Source organism: Muntiacus reevesi, chromosome 4 (assembly GCF_963930625.1).
Source record: "Muntiacus reevesi chromosome 4, mMunRee1.1, whole genome shotgun sequence".
NCBI classification, from domain to species: Eukaryota; Metazoa; Chordata; class Mammalia; order Artiodactyla; family Cervidae; genus Muntiacus; species Muntiacus reevesi.
The window spans coordinates 171,477,018-171,499,682 of record NC_089252.1 but is presented as its reverse complement, the minus strand read 5'-3'; the positions used below and the strand labels follow the sequence as shown (position 1 = coordinate 171,499,682).

Genomic DNA, 22,665 nt, shown 5'->3' with positions numbered 1-22,665 from the left:
TGATGGACAGGTAGGCCTGGCGTGCTGCACTTCATGGGGTCACAAAGAGTCAGACACGACTGAGCGACTGAACTGAAATGAACTGAATTTTTCTTACTCTTACACATGTGAATTAGAGTGGCCTTTTACATTGTTTTTGCTTCTTAATCAGAAAAATCTAAAGAGGCACACAGGATACCACCAGTAAAATTTCCTTCCTTGGGGATTACCAATTTATATAGAAGGACTCATTGTCAGAAACATGAATGTTCCTCTTCCTGGGTTTGGTATGCCAAGAAAATTTGAAGCATGATAAATTTATCATCCTTAGTTTGCACCTGAGGACTCTTTGAGGCTTTGAGCAAAATCTACTCCGAGATGCTGTCTGTGGATCTCTCAAGATTTCTATTCTCAGAAATATAGTCCAAATCAGTGTGTTCAGTTCAGTTCAGTCACTCAGTTGTGTCTGACTCTTTGCGACCCCATGAATCGCAGCAGGCCAGGCCTCCCTGTCCATCACAAACTCCCAGAGTCTACTCAAACTCGTGTCCATCGAGTCGGTGATGCCATCCAGCCATCTCATCCTCTGCCGTCCCCTTCTTCTCCTGCCACCAATCCCTCCCAGCATCAGGGTCCTTTCCAATGAGTCAACTCTTCACATGAGGTGGCCAAAGTACTGGAGTTTCAACTTCAGCATCAGTCCTTCCAATGTACACCCAGGACTAATCTCCTTTAGGATGGACTGTTTGGATCTCCTTGCGGTCCAAGGGACTCTCAAGAGTCTTCTCCAACACCACAGTTCAAAAGCATCAATTTTTCAGCGCTCAGCTTTCTTCACAGTCCAACTCTCACATCCATACATGGCTACTGGAAAAACCATAGCCTTGACTAGACGGACCTTTGTTGGCAAAGTAATGTCTCTGCTTTTTAATATGCTATCCAGGTTGGTCATAACTTTCCTTCCAAGGAGCACACGTCTTTCTATTTCATGGCTGCAATCACCATCTGCAGTGATTTTGGAACCCAAAAAATTAAAGTCTCTCACTGTTTCCAGTGTTTCCCATCTATTTCCCATGAAGTAATGGGACCAGATGCCATGATCTTAGTTTTCTGAATGTTACGCTTTAAGCCAACTTTTTTACTCTTCTCTTTCACTTTCATCAGGAGGCTCTTCAGTTCCTCTTCACTTTCTGCCATAAGGGTGGTGTCATCTGCATATGTGAGGTTATTGATATTTCTCCCGGCAATCTTGATTCCAGCTTGTGCTTCTTCCAGCCCAGGGTTTCTCATGATGTACTCTGCATATAAGTAAAATAAGCAGGGTGACAATATACAGCCTTGATGTTCTCCTTTTCCTATTTGGAACCAGTCTGTTGTTCCATGTCCAGATCTAAATGTTTCTTCCTGACCTGCATACAGGTTTCTCAAGAGGCAGGTCAGGTGGTCTGGTATTCCCATCTCTTTCAGAATTTTCCACAGTTTATAGTGATCCACACGGTCTAAGGCTTTGGCATAGTCAATAAAGCAGAAATAGATGTTTTTCTGGAACTCTCTTGCTTTTTCAATGATCCAGCGGATATTGACAGTTTGATACCCGGTTCCTCTGCCTTTTCTAAAACCAGCTTGAACATCTGGAAGTTCTCGGTTCACGTGTTGATGAAACCCGGCTTGGAGAATTTTGAGCGTTACTTTACTAGTGTGTGAGATGAGTGCAATTGTGCAGTAGTTTGAGCATTCTTTGGCTTTGCCTTTCTTTGGGATTGGAATGAAAACAGACCTTTTCCAGTCCTGTGTCCACTGCTGAGTTTTCCAAATTTGCTGGCATATTGGGTGCAGCACTTTCACAGCATCATCTTTCAGGATTTGAAATAGCTCAACTGGAATTCCACCACATCCACTAGCTTTGTTCGTAGTGATGCTTTCTAAGGCCCATTTGACTTCTCATTCCAGGGATGTCTAGCTCTAGGTGAGTGATCACACCACCATGAATATCTGGGTCATGAAGATCTTTTTTGTACTGTTCTTCTGTGTATTCTTGCCACCTCTTCTTAATATCTTCTGCTTCTGTTATGACCATACCATTTCTGTCCTTTATTGAGCCCATTTTTGCATGAAATGTTCCCTTGGTATCTCTAATTTTCTTGAAGAGATCTCTAGTCTTTCCCATTCTGTTGTTTTCCTCTATTTCCTCTATTTCTAAATCAGTGTGTAGGAGACTTTGAAAATGGCAGAGAAATAAAAGTAAATGCTAATGAATTTGATTTATTAATGCTATAAACTTGTTCATGTAGTCAAAATAAAATGATAGAATATTGAACTAAAGGTCTTTAAGTCCTAAAGCACTGCTACAAACTCACCTTACAAAAGAACTGGTGTGTGCATGCTTAGTCATGATCAACTGTTTATGACCCCATGAACTGTAGCCCACCAGGCTCCTCTGTCCATGGAATTTTCTGGCAAAAATACTGGAGTAGGTTGCTATTTTCTACTCCAGGGGAATCTTCCCAAACCAGGATTCAAATCTGTATCTCTTGTGTCTCTTGCAATGAGCTGACAGATTCTTTACCAAGTGTGCCACCTGGGAAGGGGGGAGGGTCTGGAAATATCAGTTTTGCCTCGAGATCTTCAGGACTATCCACCTGGGGAAATTTCTATTGGTTGCTGGAACAAGGGAAGTCAGAGATCTGTATAGTAATGGAGATGAGGATCTCCGGCAGGTATCCATCTAAACATTAAATAGTACAAGGAGGGGGAATATTACAGGGAAGGTAAAATAGTATAGGGAAAGCACCAGAGGGGAGAGGGAAGCACAGAAAATAGAATCAGGTGGAAATATTTCTACCAAGTGCCCAGAAGTATGAGATTAATAGAGTCAGAGAAATGTGACTCCAATATGGAGACCTTGTAAACATATTGGAAGGAAAAGATGGGTACAAAAATTTATTCTTGCAAAAAAATTAAGTAATTATTCTGTAACAATTCTCTTATGTGTGCAGGAATACATCAACTTGAGCAATTTAAAAGACTTTAGGAATAAGGTCATTTACATGAGCAACAGGGGGGCTTCCATGAAACAAGTCTAGTCCAGTGGACACTGGTTTGGGCCAACTGGGTGGAGAGTTATATACGATCTGATTCTGTTGATTACAATGAGCTTTATCTCCCCAACTCCAAGAAACTTTAGTTTTCATCATTTTCACCTATTCCCTTTAGATCTACTGAGGTCAACAATGAAAAACCGAACCACATTCACTGAGTTTATTTTGTTGGGCCTCACAAATCAACCTGAGGTCCAGGCAGTGATATTCATCTTTCTGTTTCTCACCTACATGCTAAGTGTCCTAGGAAATCTGACCATCATCATTCTCACTCTAGTAGATTCTCACCTCCAGACCCCCATGTATTTCTTCCTCCGGAATTTCTCCTTCTTAGAAGTTTCCTTCACATCCATTTTTATTCCCAGATTTCTGACCAGCATGACAACAGGAAGTAAAGCCATCAGCTTTGCTGGATGCTTAATCCAATATTTTTTTGCTATATTTCTTGGGGCAACAGAGTTTTACCTCCTGGCTTCCATGTCCTATGACCGCTATGTGGCCATCTGCAAACCCCTGCACTACCTGACCGTCATGAACAGCAGAGTCTGCATACAACTTGTGTTCTGCTCCTGGCTAGGGGGATTCCTAGCTATCTTTCCCCCAGTCATCTTAATGAGCCGGGTGGATTTCTGCGCCTCCAATGTTTTGAATCACTATTACTGTGACTATGGGCCCCTCCTGGAGCTTGCCTGCTCAGACACAAGCCTCTTAGAACTGACGGTCATCTCCTTGGCAGTTGTGACTTTGGTGGTTACTCTGGTGCTGGTGACACTTTCTTATACATGTATTATCAGGACCATTCTCAGGATTCCTTCAGCTCAGCAAAGGACAAAGGCTTTTTCCACTTGTTCCTCCCACATGATTGTCATCTCGCTCTCTTATGGCAGCTGCATGTTTATGTACATTAATCCTTCTGCAAAAGAAGAAGGTGCTTTCAACAAAGGAATAGCTGTGCTCATTACTTCAATTACTCCCTTGTTAAATCCCTTCATTTACACTCTAAGAAATCAGCAAGTGAAACAAGCCTTCAAGGACACCATCTCAAAGATTGTAAGGCTTTAACAAAACAAAATACTCTTCAAGGAAAGATATACTTCATTTAGTAAATATGTATTGAGTGTCTACTATAATTCAAGTGCTGACCTGGCACTTAAGGATAAAAATATGAAAGGCATATGTCCAAATTTCAGGGAATCTACAGTTTAATGTGATAAAAATGCATGCAAACTGTAAATTGTCAAGTTTGCAGTTTACTTATAAGTCATAAGCTTGTGTGCGTGCGTGTGTGCTAAGTCACTTCAATCGTGTCTGATTCTTTGTGACACTATGGACTGTAGCTTGCCAGGCTTCTCTTTCTGTGGGATTCTCCAGGCAAGAATACTGAGTGGGTTGCCATGCCCTCCTCCAGGGGGTCTTCCCCACTCAGGAATTGAACCAGCATCTCTTATGTTTCCTGCATTAGCATACGGGTTCCTTACCACTAGAGCTACCTGGGAAGCCCCAAGTCATAAGTTTACAAAAAATAAAAGAATATGATAAGTGTTAATAGAGAAGGATGAATGAGAATGTCTAAAAAGAACAACTGGAAAAAATTAACTGTTTTCTGGAGTAAACTGGACATTGGGGAGTCAAGAGATGTTTTAAGAAAGAAAATGATGCTATGAGCATTATTTTTAAAAGGGAACCCTCTTACACTGTTGGTGGGAATGCAAACTAGTACAGTCACTATGGAGAACAGTGTGGAGATTTCTTTAAAAACTGGAAATAGAAATGCCATATGACCCAGCAATACCACTTCTGAGCATACACACTGAGGAAACCAGATCTGAAATAGACACGTGCACCCCAGTGTTCATCTCAGCACTGTTTATAATAGCCAGGACATGGAAGCAGCCTAGATGCCCAACAGCAGACGAATGGATAAGGAAGCTGTGGTATATATACACCATGGAATATTACTCAGCCATTAAAAAGAATTCATTTGAATCAGTTCTAATGAGATGGATGAAACTGGAGCCCATTATACAGAGTGAAGTAAGCCAGAAAGATAAAGAACATTACATCATACTAACACATATATATATGGAATTTAGAAAGATGGTAATGATAACCCTATATGCAAACCAGAAAAAGAGACACAGATGTACAGAACAGACTTTGGGACTCTGGGAGAAGGCGAGGGTGGGATGTTTCGAGAGAACAGCATCGAAACATGTATATTATCTATAATGAAACAGATCACCAGCCCAGGTGGGATGCATGAGACAAGTGCACAGGCCTGGTGCACTGGGAAGACCCAGAGGAATCAGGTGGAGAGGGAGGTGGGAGAGGGTATCAGGATTGGGGAATACATGTAACTCCATGGCTGATTCATGTCAATGTATGACAGAATCCACTACAATATTGTAAAGTAATTAGCCTCCAACTAATAAAAATAAATGAAAAAAAAAAAAAAGAAAAAAAAAGAAATCTAGCATTACTGTTCTTCATTATGGAGCTGTAGAGTCCTGCTTCTATTAAAGTGAAAATATTTTTTATTATCCTTCTCTTTTTCATTTATCTTACAACTGTAGCCATTGAAACTACCATCCTCCTGTAAATTAGGCCCACTTTTCTCCAAATGAGGCAAAAACTCTCAAGATTTTGTCAACTTACACACTCGTTTTCTAGAAGTTGTGGTTAGAGTTCTAGAGGCAAGGTTTACATCCTCTTACTGTTGTTGCTTTTCACAGTTGACATCTTCCTAAGTTAATGGCTGAGTCATTCACTCTGTCTCTCTCTCTCTCTCTTTGGTAGTCTCTGAAAAATTTTTTTTCAATCACAATTTAAATTTTCATCTTTTTGTTTACTTTTGTTGGGTATTATAAAGGACAAATTTTGTGATATGTCTTCATTCTTTCAACTTTTCCCCAAATTTTTGCTTTTTTTATATAACCCATGGATACCTGTTTCATAAAGTGAAAAAAATATAAAGTATCACACAGTTTTATATCTAGAATGTTCCAAATTATGAATCTTCACAACCAACTGGGAACAGACTACCCTACCAAGGATTCCACACGTGGATTTTAGGTAACAACAAATTGAATTTGAAGAGGTGATGGTAGGGACTCAACGTCAATGGAACTTAGGACATTTTGGAAAGCTGATTATTTATACATAGTTTAGTAACACCCTAATTCATTGCAAAATGCTGATTGAGATGCAAGTGGAGCATCATCTGATGTATTCACATGTTTTATTTGTGGTAATAATATTCAGTGGAATGATGCTTCTTAGTCACTTAGGGAAAAAGCTGTACCGGCCTGACCATGAGAGAAAATTTCCAAAACCACAGAAGATAGTGAAGAGTGTATAATATTTTTAATAAACGACCTTTTTTGTAAGCCATGGCCATTTTGAATATCTGAGTTTCCTTGATGGCTAAGCTAGGGATCGTGTTAGTTGCTCAGTTGTGTCCAACTCTTGCGACCCCACTGACTGTAGCCCACCGGGCTTCTCTGTCCTTGAAGTTCTCCAGGCAAGAATACTGGAGTGGATTGCCATTCCCTTCTCCAAAAGGACTTCCCAACCCAGGGATCGAACCCTGGTCTCCTGCATCACAGGCAGATTCTTTGCCATTTGAGCTAGAGGGAAGTCCAAGCTAGGGATTTGTGATGTATTTTAATTTATTCCAAATTCACTGAATTATTAATTAATAGAGAAATGTTCTCAAGTGGTCACACCTGAATCATTAACTTCTCCCACATCCACATTTCTACCAAAGCCCATGGTGAAATGGAAGACAACGCCATATAGTGGTTGAAAATACAGGCTTTAAAAACAGTAAAAGAGACACAGATGCACAGAACAGACTTTTAGACTCTTGGAGAGAAGGCGAGGGTGGGATGTTCTGAGAGAACAGCATTGAAACAAGTATACTATCAAGGGTGAAACAGATCACCAGCCCAGGTTGGATAAGTGAGACAAGTGCTCAGGGCTGGTGCTTTGGGAAGACCCAGAGGGATGGGGTGGAGAGGGAGGCGGGAGGGGGGATCGGGATGGGGAACACATGTAAATCCATGGCTGATTCATGTCAATGTATCGCAAAAACCACTACAATATTGTAAAGTAATTAGCCTCCAACTAATGAAAATAAATGAAAAAGAAAGAAAATACAGGCTTTAGTCAAATCCCAGATTTTCAACCTTCTACCCAAGTCTCCTTGGAACAGTTTTTGTTCTTGCCTAAAGCTTATTTTTCACAACCCTAAAATGTGGATAATAAACTGTATATCTTATAGGGTAGTTTCAAGGATTAAATAAAATAATAGGTGCTGGGAGCTAGCACACGAGATCCCACCCATGACAAGGTCATGAGGGAGAAAACCTGACAGGCAATGCGGATCAGGTTTTCAGGGATTCCGAAAAGCTGCCCCCAGCACTCACCCTAAAGATGATATCTGTCTTTCTGATGCTTGCTTCATAGACTACTCCCTAATTTCTGTGACACAGGCAGAAGGACTTCCCTGATTTCTTCCCAAATAAGAATCAATTTAGAACTTTAATCAATAAGTTTCCCGGGTGGTGGTATTTTATGAGACTATCCCAGGTGAAAGGAGTGTTTCAATTTAAACTCCTTTGCTGGTATTTTAGTTTGTTTGGCAAATGCATTTATGCCCTTGGTACTAATATGCATGACTGCTCATAATACCCTATTCATAAAACAGCATAAAGAACCTGATCATATAAAGCCCCTAATAGACATAGAGCCCTTCGGGGAGTGAGGAAGCCCTATTAGAAAACACAAGAAAAATTATTCTAAAAGTGGTTATTGGGTTAACATTTGCTTGCTGTGTTTTTGCTCTTAATGTGTTAAGGTTGTGTTATGGAAACCATTGTTAATATAGTCATAGATCTAGAAAAATAAGAGCTTAGCCCTAGTGTGGTACCAAAGATATGGTTGTTAATTGTCAGCCAGGAGTGCTAGGCAGAGGCTGCCTCACCAAAGCCACAGAGTCAGTGTGAGGTAAACTTCTTAGATAAACTCAACTGACAACTTCTGCAGAAGGATTAATTTTCGTGTTAACAAGGTTATACTTCTACTCTGTACTGTTGCCCTGTGAGACTGCTACCTTTCAGTTAAGGTCACCATAGAAACAGAAAATAGGTTTACATTCACCTGACTTGCATAAAATGTTATTAGGCCCCAAGGCCAGAAGATAATGTACAAGACCCTCATAAACAAAGAAGTATGCAGAAAACACCCTGGTTTCATGAAGGACAAGCTGATGTAATGTTAAACTATCCTCCCCTCAGAAATGTACTAACTTAGGATATAAAAGTCACCGTAAAAAATAAATCATTGCCAGACCCTGCCAGACCCTGCTGCACCCCCTTCTGGTCACTCTCACTTTCTCTCTCTCTCCCTCTCCCCCTCGCAGACTTGGCCCTATCAAGGCTGGTCTCAAGTGTCTTCTCTTGGCGACGCCTTCATCCCAAGGGTACCCCCTGGATCCTGCCGAGGCTGGACCCCGGCAAATAGGCATAAAATTTTTAAGTCATTATTTATTATGTTTAAGAAGTGACATCCATTATAACAGTATGGTAATGATAATCAATGTCCTTTTCAAGAAACTCAGGCTTAACTAGTAAGAATAAGCATTAAATTGATTGGTTTAACATAAGCAGGACTGTAAAAATGCTGGTCATTCTGTTTGAAATCCCTATGCAACAAGACCAGTTTATTTCCATTCCTCTATGTCCACTTGCATCCTTGGATAACTAGATTATTCACATATTTGATAAAGCAAAGTAGAGCACTTGGCAGCAGATTGTTAGGACTAGGCTACCATCAACCCCATGTGACCTGGATATCTCTGAGTATAAAAGAGATGAAGAAGAAGAGGACTTGGTGTAAATCAAAGTACAATGACACTAGCCAAGGCTTCACCCAGCCTTCATAACATAAATATCTAGAAATTAGTTGGGGAAGGAATTTTTCACCTTTAAATGTACTTGTTCAAAAAAGAGAGAGAGAGAAATAAAAAGACAAGATGCTCTTCTGAAACTGTTCATCTTGCTAGCTTTATGTCAATATTTACTGGGTAAGTAACTCAAGTCACAAAGCAAAGGAATGAATTTACTGACTCTGCAGCTGAACTTTTGGAATGTTCAATGTCTACATTGAAGGTTGTGGGTTGGTAGGTTTTACCTCTCCTGTCACCGCTGTAGACAAGAATCAAAAGAAACAGCTTTACCTACCTAGTATTCTCAAGATAATATCAGAGCAGTGCCAGGGTGAGGAGAAAATCAAAACACCGGGCATTCATTCCTCTATCCTCTCCCCAAAATCCCCAAGGTTGTGGACTTATGAATTACAAATCTAAACAGATGGTCTTTTCTGAATGCTGCTTCTTGCAAAGAGTTTAAAATGAAATTTTAAAAATTTTAAAAGAACTTTTTAAGAAGCCAAGTAAGGTAAGAACTGTTCTATAATGACTTGGACATTCTGACCTGAGGATCAGCTTTGTCATTTCTTTAAATTCATCCAAAAGGTCACAGACAAGGGCTTAAATTTCAGCCCACACACATCACTGGACAGGATAGCTGAAGCTATGCAGAGGTCATGAGTTCAGAAGCCAAAAGAACTACCCATCTGAGGAGTGCATCCACTGTGGGTTACGGTAAGGACTGGGGGCAAGATTACACAAAAGACAATATATGATCCAAAGAACAGAAGCATCAAGAGCTTAAAATAAGTATAAGCTCCTCAAAAAGACAGGAATGATAATGAATGATAATGATAAAATGAAGGCTAAAACACTATAAAAATAGCGAGGTAAAAACTATTGCTGAAAACCATAAATGAAATAAAGAGGAGACTAATACAGGAAAGAAAGAACTAAAACAAAAATAATGAGTTAGAAGATCAGATCTGATAAACCCTCCCATAAAGCAGTAGATAAACAACAGACTGGTTCCAAATCAGGAAAGGAGTACATCAAGGTTGTATATTGGCACCCTGCTTATTAAATTTATATGCAGAGCACATCATGTGAAATGCCAGGCTGGATGAAGCACAAGCTGGAATCAAGATTGCTGGGGGAAGTATCAATAACCTCAGATATGCAGATGACACCACCCTTATGACAGAAAGTAAAGAACTAAAGAGATTCTTGATGAAAGTGAAAGAGGAGAGTGAAAAAGTTGGTTTAAAACTCAACATTCAGGAAACTAAGATCATGGCATCCAGTCCTATCACTTCAGGTAGATGGGGAAATAATGGAAACAGTGAGAGACTTTATTTTTGGGGGCTCCAAAATCACTGCAGATTGGTGACTGCAGCCATGAAATTAAAAGATTTCTGCTCTTTGGATGAAAAGCTATGATTAACTTAGACATATTAAAAAGCTGGTTTTTTAATAAGTAATGTCTCTGATAGAGAAAAGTAAACAAATATACTTTGCCGACAAAGTCCCGTATAATCAGAGCTATGGTTTTTCCAGTGGTCATGTATAGATGTGAGAGGTGGACCATAAAGAAAGCTGAGCACCAAAGAATTGATGCTTTTGAACTGTGATGTTGGAGAAGACTCGAGAGTCCCTTGGACTGCAAGGAGATCCAACCAGTCAATCCTAAAGGAAATCAGTCCTGAATATTCATTGGAAGATGCCAAAATCTAGATAATAAGTGTTACAGGTGGAGAGAAGATTAGCAAAAGGAAATAATAGTATATTTCCTATACTAGAGAAAAATGGATATCTTTGTGACCCCATGGACTGCAGCCTGCCTACAAGGCAGGCAGTTTCTTTACCAACTGAGCTACGAGGGAATCCTTACTGTAAGGTTAAAGGAGAGAAACTATGCAACATGTTTACAATAGCACTTAGCACATAATTGTTCAGAGGGTAAAGAATTGGTTCAGAGGGCAAAGAATTTGTCTGCAATGTGGGAGAACCCCAGTTCAATCCCTGGGTTCGGAGAATCCCCTGGAGAAGGAAGTGGAAGCCTACTCTAGTATCCTCACCTGGGGAATCCCATGGACAGAGGAGCCTGGTGGGCTACAGTCCATGGGGTCACAAAGAGTCAGACATGACTGACCGACTATTAATTTAACTTTTTTCACATAATTAATATTATACATATATTTGACATTTTTTTATTTCTGAATCTCATCTCAAGAAGGCACTTTGCTCTACAAGTATCTCTCGCTCTCTCACACACTCACACCCTCTCTGCATCATCAGTTTCTTCCACTTTTCTAGGTTTATTTCATGAGCATAAAAACATTTTCTGGTATTCTTCTATATTTTAAAAAAGAGTTAAAGTATTATTAAGGAGTACCACTTCCATCAATATACTCTTTATATAGTTTTGACTTTAAGAAACATGTAAACCTATATATTTAAAAATAAAATATCATATCTGCCAAGCAGATAATTTACCTTCTTTTTATTAATACCATTTCTGTTTTTACTCAGCTTTTTTTTCAATGTAATATTAAGACCAACGCCCAAGTATTACATGGCTACTCAGGGTTAGGGCAATAGCCATACTGAATAGTTGTTCTTGAAATAACCTAATTAGCTATATTGGTCCACTCGGCTATTTATCTTCATTTAATGTTCCAGGCCTCCACTACCCAACGGAGCAGCTGCCAGCCATGCATGGCCACTGACCACCTGAGATGCGGTTAGTCCAAACTGCGTTGTGCCATAGGTGTGCAATGCACATCAGATTTCAAGACTTAGAAAACAAATAGGCGAAATATGCCACTTCTATTTTATACTGACTGTATGTTTAAACGTTAATATTTTTGATATATAGAGTTAAATAAAATGTATTATAAAAACTAAGCTCACCTGTTTGTTTTTATCTTCTTAATGGTACAACCAGAGATTTTTAAATAAATATGTGGCTACATAAATTCTAGTTGCACTGTACTATTTTAGACTTTCAAATTCTTTCACATTGGGGAATTGTAAAAAAAAAAAAGAAAGAAAGAAAGAAAGAAACTACTCCTGAGACAAATTAATTTGTTTTCTAAATGTCTTTCACTCTTTTTTCAATAAAACCCTCAACTACATTTGAAGTGTATGCTCCCTGAGTCTGAGAAAATGAAGTTCTTTTTGGTCTTTGTGAAGTGAATAGTATCAGCTCTCACCAAGTACAGATTTGCTAGCATGCATTGCCAGATATCATGACAGGAAAAAAGAACACTAACCTGGATTTATGAAGCAAATAGTGAAAATAGATGATACAGACACTGGAAGAGGGAAGATATTTTTTTAAATGGAGTGTTTACCAGTGGTAATTGAGATAAATGATTTAAACATATAGATAGACACGTAGACACATTTAAACATATAGATAAATGGGAGACAGACAGACAAAGAGAGAGAAGGAGAGAGAGAGAAATTAGGAAGTTTTCCCCATGTATCAATCAAATCATTGTACATGGGATTGCACCAACTCAATGAAGCATACATGAATCCTACCCACATTTTCAATTGGGAAAAGTTCATTAATTCTATAGATAATCCCAGAAATAACTAGTTCTCTTAATAACGTATCAGAAACAAATACTGAAAATAGTAATTACTTTTTTTTTACTATATGAATAATCACAAGCATCTTCTCTATAAATTACCCATGGAAACATGCCTTGCTTGAAAACATCCCAGTACTTAACTTTGATGTTCTTCATTGTTTCACCAGAAAGCTATGCCACAAATGACATTTGTGAACTTCATGGTTTAACAAAAACATACTAGTAGGGTCATCTAAACGCTTTCCTAGTTCCTTACCCCCAGAACCTATACTCACCATATATATACATCTTTCTAAAATTATAAAGAAATACCATCATATTTTAAAATTTGGATATATTTCTGTGCATTGTAGGTAGCTGAAAGGATGTTAAAGTTCAAAGAGCAAGGAGGAGTTAAGAAGCCTCTCTTGCTCTGCAAAAATGGGTACTCTGATTTTCACTGGACAAATAGGCTACTCTTTTTTATTTACTTCATCAGCAACAGGAGTGCGTGAAACAACTAAATAAAAAAGTCCTTGGAGGCCCTGACTCCATGCACTAGTGAATTCACTCTAGTGAATTTAAAACATAACTTACTCTGCCAAAAAAATCACAAAATAAGCACCAGTGAGGATAATTTCTGTAGAGTGAAAAGCATAATATAATAGTAACAAATTCAGTTCAAGAATAAAAATAAGAATTCCATGGAGAAAAGACAGTCTCTTTAACAAATGGTGCTGGTAAAACCAGACAGGTATATGTAAAAGAATGATATTGAAACACTCCCTAATATCATACACAAAAGTAAACTCAAAATGGATTAAAGACCTAAATATAAGACCTGATACTGGCAGGCAGATTCTTTCACCATTGAGCCACCAGGGAAGCCCTTGATACCAGTAGATTGTCATAAGTAACATGTGTGTTTTAATACCTAAAGTAACCACTGAGAAAATTATACAAAATGATATGATCAAAAATCTTGAATTAGTCAAAATGGAATCGTAAAATGTGTTCAAACAACCCACTTAAGTGCAGAAAAAGACAAACAAGAAGCAAAGGAAATAAACAAAAACAAATAAAAGACAGATGAATCTGAATACATAATTATCTTAAATATAAAATGGTTTAAATACATCACTCGAAAGGAAGAAATTGGCAGAGTGGATTTATTCCTAAAAATTACCCAAATGCATAATGTTATTAGAAACTCAACAATATGCATAGATTGAAAGTAAATGATAGAGAAAAATATATCATGAAAAAAATCAAGAAAAAACTGGCATGGCTATATTAATATTAGGTAAAGTAGAAGCAAATAAAATTGCAAATGGGAAGTAAAAGGAAATTACATAATGATAAAAGCATCAATCCACCAGGAATCAATCCACCAATCCACCTTGCTTTATTTATTATTGCATTTATTATCATCTCACTTATTTTATGGGCTTCCTGGTGGCTTAGATGGTAAAGAATCTGCCTGCAGTGCAGAAGACCTGGGTTCGATCCCTGGGTTCAGAAGATCCGCTGGAGAAGAGAAAGGCTACCCACTCTAGTGTTCTGGCCTGGAGAATTCCATAGACAGAGGAGCCTGGTGGGCTACAGTCCACGGGATTGCAGAGTCGGACATGACTGAGTGACTTTCACTTTCACTTATTTTATATTTACCTGTGGATTCATTTATTGTCCCTATGCTACATCTAGGCAGGGACTTCAGTGGCTTTGTTGATAGCTGTATATTGTTGTTGTTGTTTAGTAGCTAAGTCGTGTCTGACTCTTTGCGATCCCAAGGACTGTAGCCTACTAGGCTCCTGTATCCATGGAATTTCCCAGGCAAGAATGCTGGAGTGGGTTGTGATTTCCTTCTCCATGATAGCTGTATATCCAGTGCCTAAAATGTTAGTTCCACATAGTATTGAAGCTGAAGCTCCAATTCTTTGGCCACCTGATGCAAAGAACTGACTCATTGGAAAAGATCCTGATGCTGGGAAAGATTGAAGGCAGGAGGAGAAGGGGACGACAGAGGATGAAATGGTTGGATGGCATCACCAACTTGATGGACATGAGTTTGAGCAAGCTCAGAGAGTTGGTAATGCACAGGGAAGCCTGGCGTGCTTCAGTCCATGGGGTCGCAAAGAGTCAGACACAATTAAACGACTGAACTAACTGACTGATATGGTAAGTACTCAATAAATATTTGTTGAATGAATAAACGGGTTAGCTTATTATCTACTGAGATCTGTTCTTTAAGATACAGGCACTATATATATGGAATTTAAAAAGATGGTGACGATAACCCTATATGCAAAACAGAAAAAGAGACACAGATGCACAGAACAGATTTTGGGACTCAGTGGGAGAAGGCGAGGGTGGGATGTTCTGAGAGAACAGCATTGAAACAAGTATACTATCAAGGGTGAAACAGATCTCCAGCCCGGGTTGGATGCATGAGATGGGTGCTCAGGGTTGGTGCCCTGGGAAGACCCAGAGGGATCGGATGGGGAGGGAGGCGGGAGGGGGGATGGGGATGGGGAACACATGTAAATCCATGGCTGATTCATGTCAATGTATCGCAAAAACCACTACAATATTGTAAAGTAATTAGCCTCCAACTAATAAAAACAAATAGAAAAAAAAGATACAGGCACTAATCACTTTAAGTTCAAGGTCTTTAAATGCTTAGCTACACTACCAACTAAAATATTCCAACATCAAGTTAGAAATGACCAAATGTTTTATTGATTCTTCTTACAGCTTCTCATGCAAACAGAAACTTCTGACATTAAAGTGCTTCCTGAAAAAAAAGAGTTATCATTTCCAAAATAACTGTCTTCCATCAATCACATTTACCTCAAGCACTTCTTTATCACACAATCTAGGTACATCTTAAACTTAAGAAAGAAGTGTAGCCTTTCCAAATAATTAATTATTGAATAATTTCCTCCATGAATCACTTCCCAAGCAGATTTCCACCTCTTGCTCTCCTTGTCTTACTTTATGCTGATTCCTGTTCTCAGATCCCAAGCCTGCACAATCTGCAGCCTCGACTGACACATCGATGAGCTAGAACCTGTCGCTCAATTTAACTCCTCTCCCTCTGCTGTCTACCTAAGAATGAGTATCTAGGGAAGAGATTCCTTCCTTCTTTTTTTCTAACTTTTTATTTTGTATTGGGGTATATCCAATTAACGATGTTGCAACAGCAGAAGGGCCTCAGCCATGCATGCACATGTATCCATTCGCCCCTAAACTCCCCTAGGAAAGAGATTCCTTCTAAACTAAGAGTATTTGAAATTTGTCAGATCCAATGAGTTTCCAATGATAACTTTGGCTTTCTTCTCTAAAACACATTTGAAAGAAGTAACTGAACTGTTGCCAAATAGTTATATAGCAATTCCCTCGTCAGAGAAAAGAAAACGGGAATATTCGTGAGACATGTGTGTGTGTGTTGTCACTCAATCGTGTCTGACTCTTTGCGACCCCACGGACTGTGACCCATCAGGCTCCTCTGTCCACGGGGTTTTCTAGGCAAGAATACTGGAGTGGGTTGCCATTTCCTTCTCCAGGGGATCGTCCCACCCAGGGATTGAACCCTGGTCTCCTGCATTGCAGACGGATGCTTTACCATCTGAGCTGCTAGGGAAGGCCATATGTGAGACATACCATGTAATATGGTTGGATAGCGTCACTATGTAAAATGGTTGGATAGACTCAACGGACATGAGCTTGAGCAGACTCTGGGAGATAGTGAAGGCCAGGGGAGCCTGGTGCGCTGCAGTCCATGGGGTTGCAAAGAGTCAGACACGACTTAGGGACTGAACAAATTCTATGTAACAGATACTTAACAATGACCATCCTATTTAACGGGCTTTATGATCCCCATTTTACAGCAGAGGAAAGTGAGAATCGGAGAATGAAGTTTCTTGTGTTGATTATTAATAATCAAGATCGAGCTGATTACTGTGTTAGAGTTGGTGAGACCACATTCCTTCTCTGGGCCCCGCATTTTTGTGAGAATTGTACACACCCTAAGAGGAGCAGCCATGTGTAAGACATGTGAGTAATAGGTAATTTGTCCCTAATTCTGGCATTTTGTTCCCAAGGCTAGCTTTGTTTCTTCTGGTGTTTGTACTATACTGATATTAAATTGGTGATTAATCTGATGAATTAACTGCTATGAAGGTGTCTTTGGGTGGCAAAGGTTTAGCCCTCCCAGGTAATATATATGTATTTCCCCAAGTTCCTCTCCTTAAACTGGACATTTGCAAGCGTGTCCTCAGAAGCAACCCGCAGGTCAATGTGGGCTCTGCTCTCTCAGTCTGAGCACTCCATTTTTATCGGTTTTATATTTGGTTTATGCATACACTCCAAAAAATGAAAATTACTGCTTATTGTCTTTAGCCAGTAGTGTCTATAACTAGGCTAATTATAACCAGGCTAACAGTGCTTAAGAAGTGTGAGTTTTCAGGACATCCATGACCTGCGAATGGTTCCAACTAGGCTGTTTGCCCATGGCCAAGCCCAGCTATGCCCACCCACTGGGGAAGGCAAATGCCATGACTCCGTAGCCTCCCTCCTCCCTGCAGCTCATGCTCTTACGCTGTGGCAGCCCCACCCCACCTCACCTCCAAGCTAGTCTCTCTGGAGCCTCATCCATTAGCCATATGCTTAAAATTTGTTCCCGGAGTTGTCAACAGAGGACAGTCTTTAGCCTGCTCCAACAAGACTCCCCAGGGCAACTTATGTCTCTTCACTCAATTAATTCCCCAGTGCGTGCTCTCAATAGAACAAATATAACCTGTGTCACTTTGGGTTAAGTATAACCTAGATTGGGAGGTGGAGTTTATATTCTGTCTTCTGAGATCATCAACCTCATTTTTCCTAGAACAGAAAAACCCAGGACTACTCTGCTCCTCAAAGTCCTTCTTTTAACCTCCTATATCTACTTCACTTTTAAGAGGACATCCAAAAACTCTGATTCAGCTCCAATCTGAATTAGTGGAAAAACAGAAATGGGCAAGTCCCCGTTAACCTGATAAGGGGCAGGAAAAGACTATTTCTTTTTTTTTTTTTTTTTTCCCTTCAGCTAAGACAGCAAAAGAGATGATTTATTGTACACGTTACATTCAGTCACAACTGAGAAGAGAACTAGTCCACAGTTATCACAGGCCCAGGGCAAAGGACCAAAAGGGGCAGCTTTGATACCTCCCAAAGGTGGTCAAGGTGATTGGAATGGCCACAGATGTTCCAGGTCCACTGAGAAGTTCTAGATAGTAGGCATGCAGTCCACAATTTGTACCAGCGTCCCTGGCCTCTGGCTTCCCTTGTTTCTGCTTCTGTGGCTTCCATGGGTGTACAAGTTTACTTGGACCTCTGCCTCAACTTTCTCCTTTTGCGCTTCAGCCTGCGCATTCGCTTCTTCCTCCACTTCGCTCTCGTGGCGCAGAGGTTTCTCAAAAGACGGCGCTAAGGCCGAGAGCAAGACTATTTCTTACTAAAGAAGCCCCTGGAAGTTTTTATTATTCCTGTGAAATGCAGGATAGGACTTGGTGGCTGATAATGTAGAAAATGTAATACATTTTATATTATTTTGTAATGGCACGGCCTTACAATTTTCATGCACCTCTAAGAATATCTAGGACTAAAATCCCACCATAAGCCATTTGGATAGCCAAGTGAGGAAGAATATTCTTCGTTCACCACTACATTGACTTCACTTCTCTGTGACTGGGAAGCCTGAAAGTGAAACAGACATGACTACTCAACCTTTCCCTGAAGATTTCAGGTTGGTAATCTGGAGGGCAAGGGCATCCTGAGCATTGTGTAACTTCACTTGATCTCTGATTCCTGCTGTGAACTGCAACCCACTAGTGGTTTACGGAATCAATTTAATGCATTTCAATCAGCATTTGAAAAATAATTAATAGAATAAAATAAAATAAAAAATACCTGGTTGTATCACATGCAGTAAGGAAGGAGTGTTCTATAAAACTTTTATTTATGTTAGATATATACATGTTTACCAGAAAATTACTTAAGTGTAGACTACTCCAAAAATGCTTGAAAATGGCTGCCATATAAAACAACATATAGGAAAAAATTATAAATCAATAAGGGCATTCTCATATAATGTGATTCTTTAATAACATGAGCTCACAAATCAGTAGAGATTTGAAATGCTTTTAAAGTGCTTAAACATGAAGTCTCCTAGAAAACATTGAATCACAGTTTTTATATACTTTCCCCATAAAATTTCCATTCTCATGAACCCAAAATGCTTTATACATGATTTAGTGGATTCATAGACATGGCAAATTCAATCTAGAATTGTTTAGAAATCCTACTTTAAATATTTTTAAGCTCCTAAATTTTCCTTAGAAAGTAATAAAATCTCCTTGTCCTTATGGGGAAGCAAAACTCTAAATATTCTGAATGTGCTTATGTAAGTAAAGGCAAATTTTTATTCTAATCTAACACCGACTCAATGGACATGAGTTTGGGTAAACTCTGGGAGCTGGTTTTGGACAGGGAGGCCAGGCGTGCTGTGGTTCATGGAGTCGCAAAGAGTCGGACACGACTGAGCGACTGAACTGAACTGAACTGAATATTTACTGAATCCTAGACAGGTATATGGAATGGTTCAAAGAATAGAATGACATAATCCTAATACAGAGAACTTTGAATTCTAATGGACAGGCAAGGAGAGAAGCATGGAGGGTCCACTGGGAAGAAGTGAGGAGCTGGTACTTTTTGATGTCAAGGGAATCAAAGGGAGTTGAACAAGAAGGAAAATGAGAGACTGCTATAGTCACATGAAAAATAAAAGCAAAAATGACAGGGGAGAGTAAGAAAAACAGCTAGTCTGAGAAAAGTTAGACAAATGACATAGAGCAATAAATGGAATCAGTGGGAAGAAAGAAACGAGAATATAGAAGAAAGAAAATTATGAACTAGTCTAGAAGGAAGCAGCTGCTGGAAGCATTCCTTTAATAACTCATTCCAAAAGCTATTTAAGCATCATCTATATGGCATGTATTTATTTCATATTGGCACTGGGGAGAGTACCATGTGGGAAAATAATGACAACTTTTCTATGCAGGGCAAAGGAGACGGGCAAGGACCCACAACATTCGGTTGGGCCACTGGGCTGGGTCACATTATCAGAGGAAAAGTTCATTTCCTTTGTCTTTTCAGGTTCCATCTCGCCATTTCAGAGCTCCTCTTCCTTTTTCATCTTTCACTACTATCACTTTTCTACCCTGAGATAAACTTTTTCAGCAATGAAAAATAAAACCGTGCTGACCGAGTTCATCCTGCTCGGTCTAACAGATGTCCCTGAACTCCAGGTGATGGTTTTCATCTTTCTGGTCCTCGCCTATTTACTCAGCATCATTGGAAATCTGACAATCCTCATCCTCACCTCACTGGACTCCCATCTTCAGACCCCCATGTATTTCTTTCTCCGAAACTTCTCCTTCTTAGAAATTGCCTTCACAAGCATCTTCATTCCCAGGGTCCTGTTCAGCATCACAACAGGGAACAAGAGTATCAGCTTTGCTGGCTGCTTTGCTCAGTATTTCTTTGCCATATTCCTGGGGGCCACAGAGTTTTATCTTCTGACTGCCATGCCCTATGACCGCTATGTGGCCATATGCAAACCCTTGCATTACACAACCACCATGAGCAGCACAGTCTGCACCCAACTTGTTGTCTGCTCTTGGCTGGCTGGGTTAATGGTTATTATACCACCAATCACTCTGATGACTCAGCAGGACTTTTGTGAATCCAATAGGCTGAACCATTATTTCTGTGACTATGAGCCCCTTCGGGAACTCTCCTGTTCAGACACAACCCTCATAGAGAAGGTTGTCTTTCTTGTGGCATCGGTGACCCTGGTGGGCACTCTAGTACTAGTCATTCTCTCCTACACGTTCATCATGAGGACTGTTCTGAAACTCCCCTCCGCCCATCAGAGGACAAAAGCCTTTTCCACTTGTTCTTCCCACTTGATTGTCGTTTCTCTCTCTTACGGAAGCTGCTGCTTCATTTATGTTAAGCCCACAGCAAAAGAAGTGGACACGTTCAACAAGGGAGTGGCTCTACTCAGCACCTCAGCTGCACCTTTGTTGAATCCCTTCATTTACACCCTAAGGAATCAGCAGGTAAAACAAGCCTTCAAGGATACAGTCCGGAAGCTCGTGAATCTTAAAGAATTTCAGAATTAAAGCCCTAATGGATGAGTCCTTACCATGTATCAAACTCTCTGCCAATTACTAGGCTTCCAACATACAGTTAAACTTCAGGCCAGTGAGAAAGTTAAAGAAAAATAAATTATAACCTGTAAGTGTTCATATAAAGAAACGATTAGGCTTTATCAATGAAAAAGCAGTTCAACCTGAATTAGTGAGTCAATAAATGTTTTCAGAGGGAGTGCCATTTAAACTCAGTCTTAGCAAGTAGGAATAGGTCAAGCAAGTAAAAATAAGAGGAAGAAACTTGGGTAGAAAGAATATTGTTGGTAGGAATGCCAAATTTCAGTCCTATAAGATCGAGTAAACGTCATTCATTTCAATGAAATAAAAAGGATAAGGAGAGAGTTGAGGAGATAATATTTTTAGTTTTAAATTAAGTTAAATCCCATTTTAAGTAAATTAAGTGCTCATAATGTCAAGTCATTTGGATTTGGGACAAGATTTTGGCTCAGATGGTAAAGAATTCACCTCCAATGTAGGAGACAGGAGTTCAGGAAGATCTTCCCTGGGTCAGGAAGATCCCCTGGAGAAGGGAAGAGCTACTCACTCCAGTATTTTTGCCTGAAGAATTCCATGAACAGAGGAACCTGGCAGGTTACAGTCCATGGGATCGCAAAGATTTAGCAATCCATAGCTATTGAAATAGAAATTGATGTGAAAATTGAGGGTGTCGTGAAGGTGAGCAGAAGAGGCAGAGAAGATGATAAGAAGTCAGTAGAAGACTTCCCTGGTGGTCCAGTGGTTAGGAATCCGCCTGCCGATGCAGGGGACAAAGTTCTAGCCCCTGGGCCAGGAACATCCCACACGCCGCTGAGCAACTAAACCCATGCGCTGCAACTACCGAGCCACTTGCCTAGAGCTAGTGCTCTGCCGCAGAAGAAGCCGCCACAGGGAAGAGTAGCCCCCACTTTCAGCAGCTAGAGAAAGCCTGAGCAGCAATAAGGACCCAGCACAGCCAAAAATAAAATCTTAAAATAAAAAAAGAAGTCAATATATCTGCGGAATTCATGGGAAGAGAATGTTTCAAGAAATATAGATACTTGGCAATGTGAAATGCTGCAGAAACCAATTAATATGCAGAATGACATTATGACAATTAGGGCATTCTTATTGATCATAACCATCTTCAAAAATGTGGAATTTGAGGACGGGACAGGAAGAAGTCTAACTGTAGTGAGATACTGCCTGGTAAAAGCTAAAAAGTTAGGAATTGTAAAATGGAATGTCAAGAGTGGAGAAATGAAAATAAAAACAACCTCCAAGTTGTATTCCCTATCATTCCTCACTACTAGTATCTATGCTTTCACAGTACACAGTGTATCACAGTATACATCACAGAAATGGTTATATTAAACTACATTCTCTTCTTGTCTGTAAGATTGCAAAATTCAGAGTTAATATTTTTGATCACAGTTCCATCTACAATATCAACCAGTGATAGGTGTTCAATAATTCATTGTTGAATGGATAAATGAATAATGGATGAGTAGATGGGTGGATGGGTGAACAAATGAATGAGGGAGCCCAGAACTGAATCTTTTTAAGTGAAGAATCTCAAACCTTTGAGAATTTACGTACCGAGAGCAATGAATTAGCAAGGCATGCCTCACGTGGATGACTTTTATCTGCCTGAAAATTCCTCTCTATTTTGCAAATGAGGGAATGGAAGATTAAAGAGGTGAAATAAGTTGTGCAGGGTCACACAGCTGAGTGCCTGCGTTAGAATTAAATACTAAATATGTCTGATGCCAGAGTCCAACTGCTGAACTTCTGAGTAGTACAACCTTCCACCCACTCTAACTAAAGTCCACTCTTCTAAGTGTTTC

General features: G+C 39.7%; 2 protein-coding genes across 2 annotated transcripts; both read left to right on the top strand.

Annotated features, from left to right (window-relative positions):
- Nucleotides 1-3,209: 3,209 nt before the first annotated feature.
- Nucleotides 3,210-4,139, top strand: LOC136166181 (olfactory receptor 6C4). The gene has a single exon (XM_065932215.1). It carries the CDS (start codon nucleotides 3,210-3,212, stop codon nucleotides 4,137-4,139), a length of 930 nt encoding a protein of 309 aa, XP_065788287.1.
- Nucleotides 4,140-19,867: 15,728 nt separating this feature from the next.
- LOC136167589 (olfactory receptor 2AP1) lies at nucleotides 19,868-20,812 on the top strand. Its single transcript, XM_065935098.1, has one exon. It carries the CDS (start codon nucleotides 19,868-19,870, stop codon nucleotides 20,810-20,812), a length of 945 nt encoding a protein of 314 aa, XP_065791170.1.
- Nucleotides 20,813-22,665: the final 1,853 nt, after the last annotated feature.

What these genes read in the sequence shown, in the direction of transcription:
- LOC136166181 (XM_065932215.1), top strand. Translation starts at nt 3,210, where the DNA reads ATGAAAAACCGAACCACATTCACTGAGTTTATTTTGTTGGGCCTCACA.
- LOC136167589 (XM_065935098.1), top strand. Translation starts at nt 19,868, where the DNA reads ATGAAAAATAAAACCGTGCTGACCGAGTTCATCCTGCTCGGTCTAACA.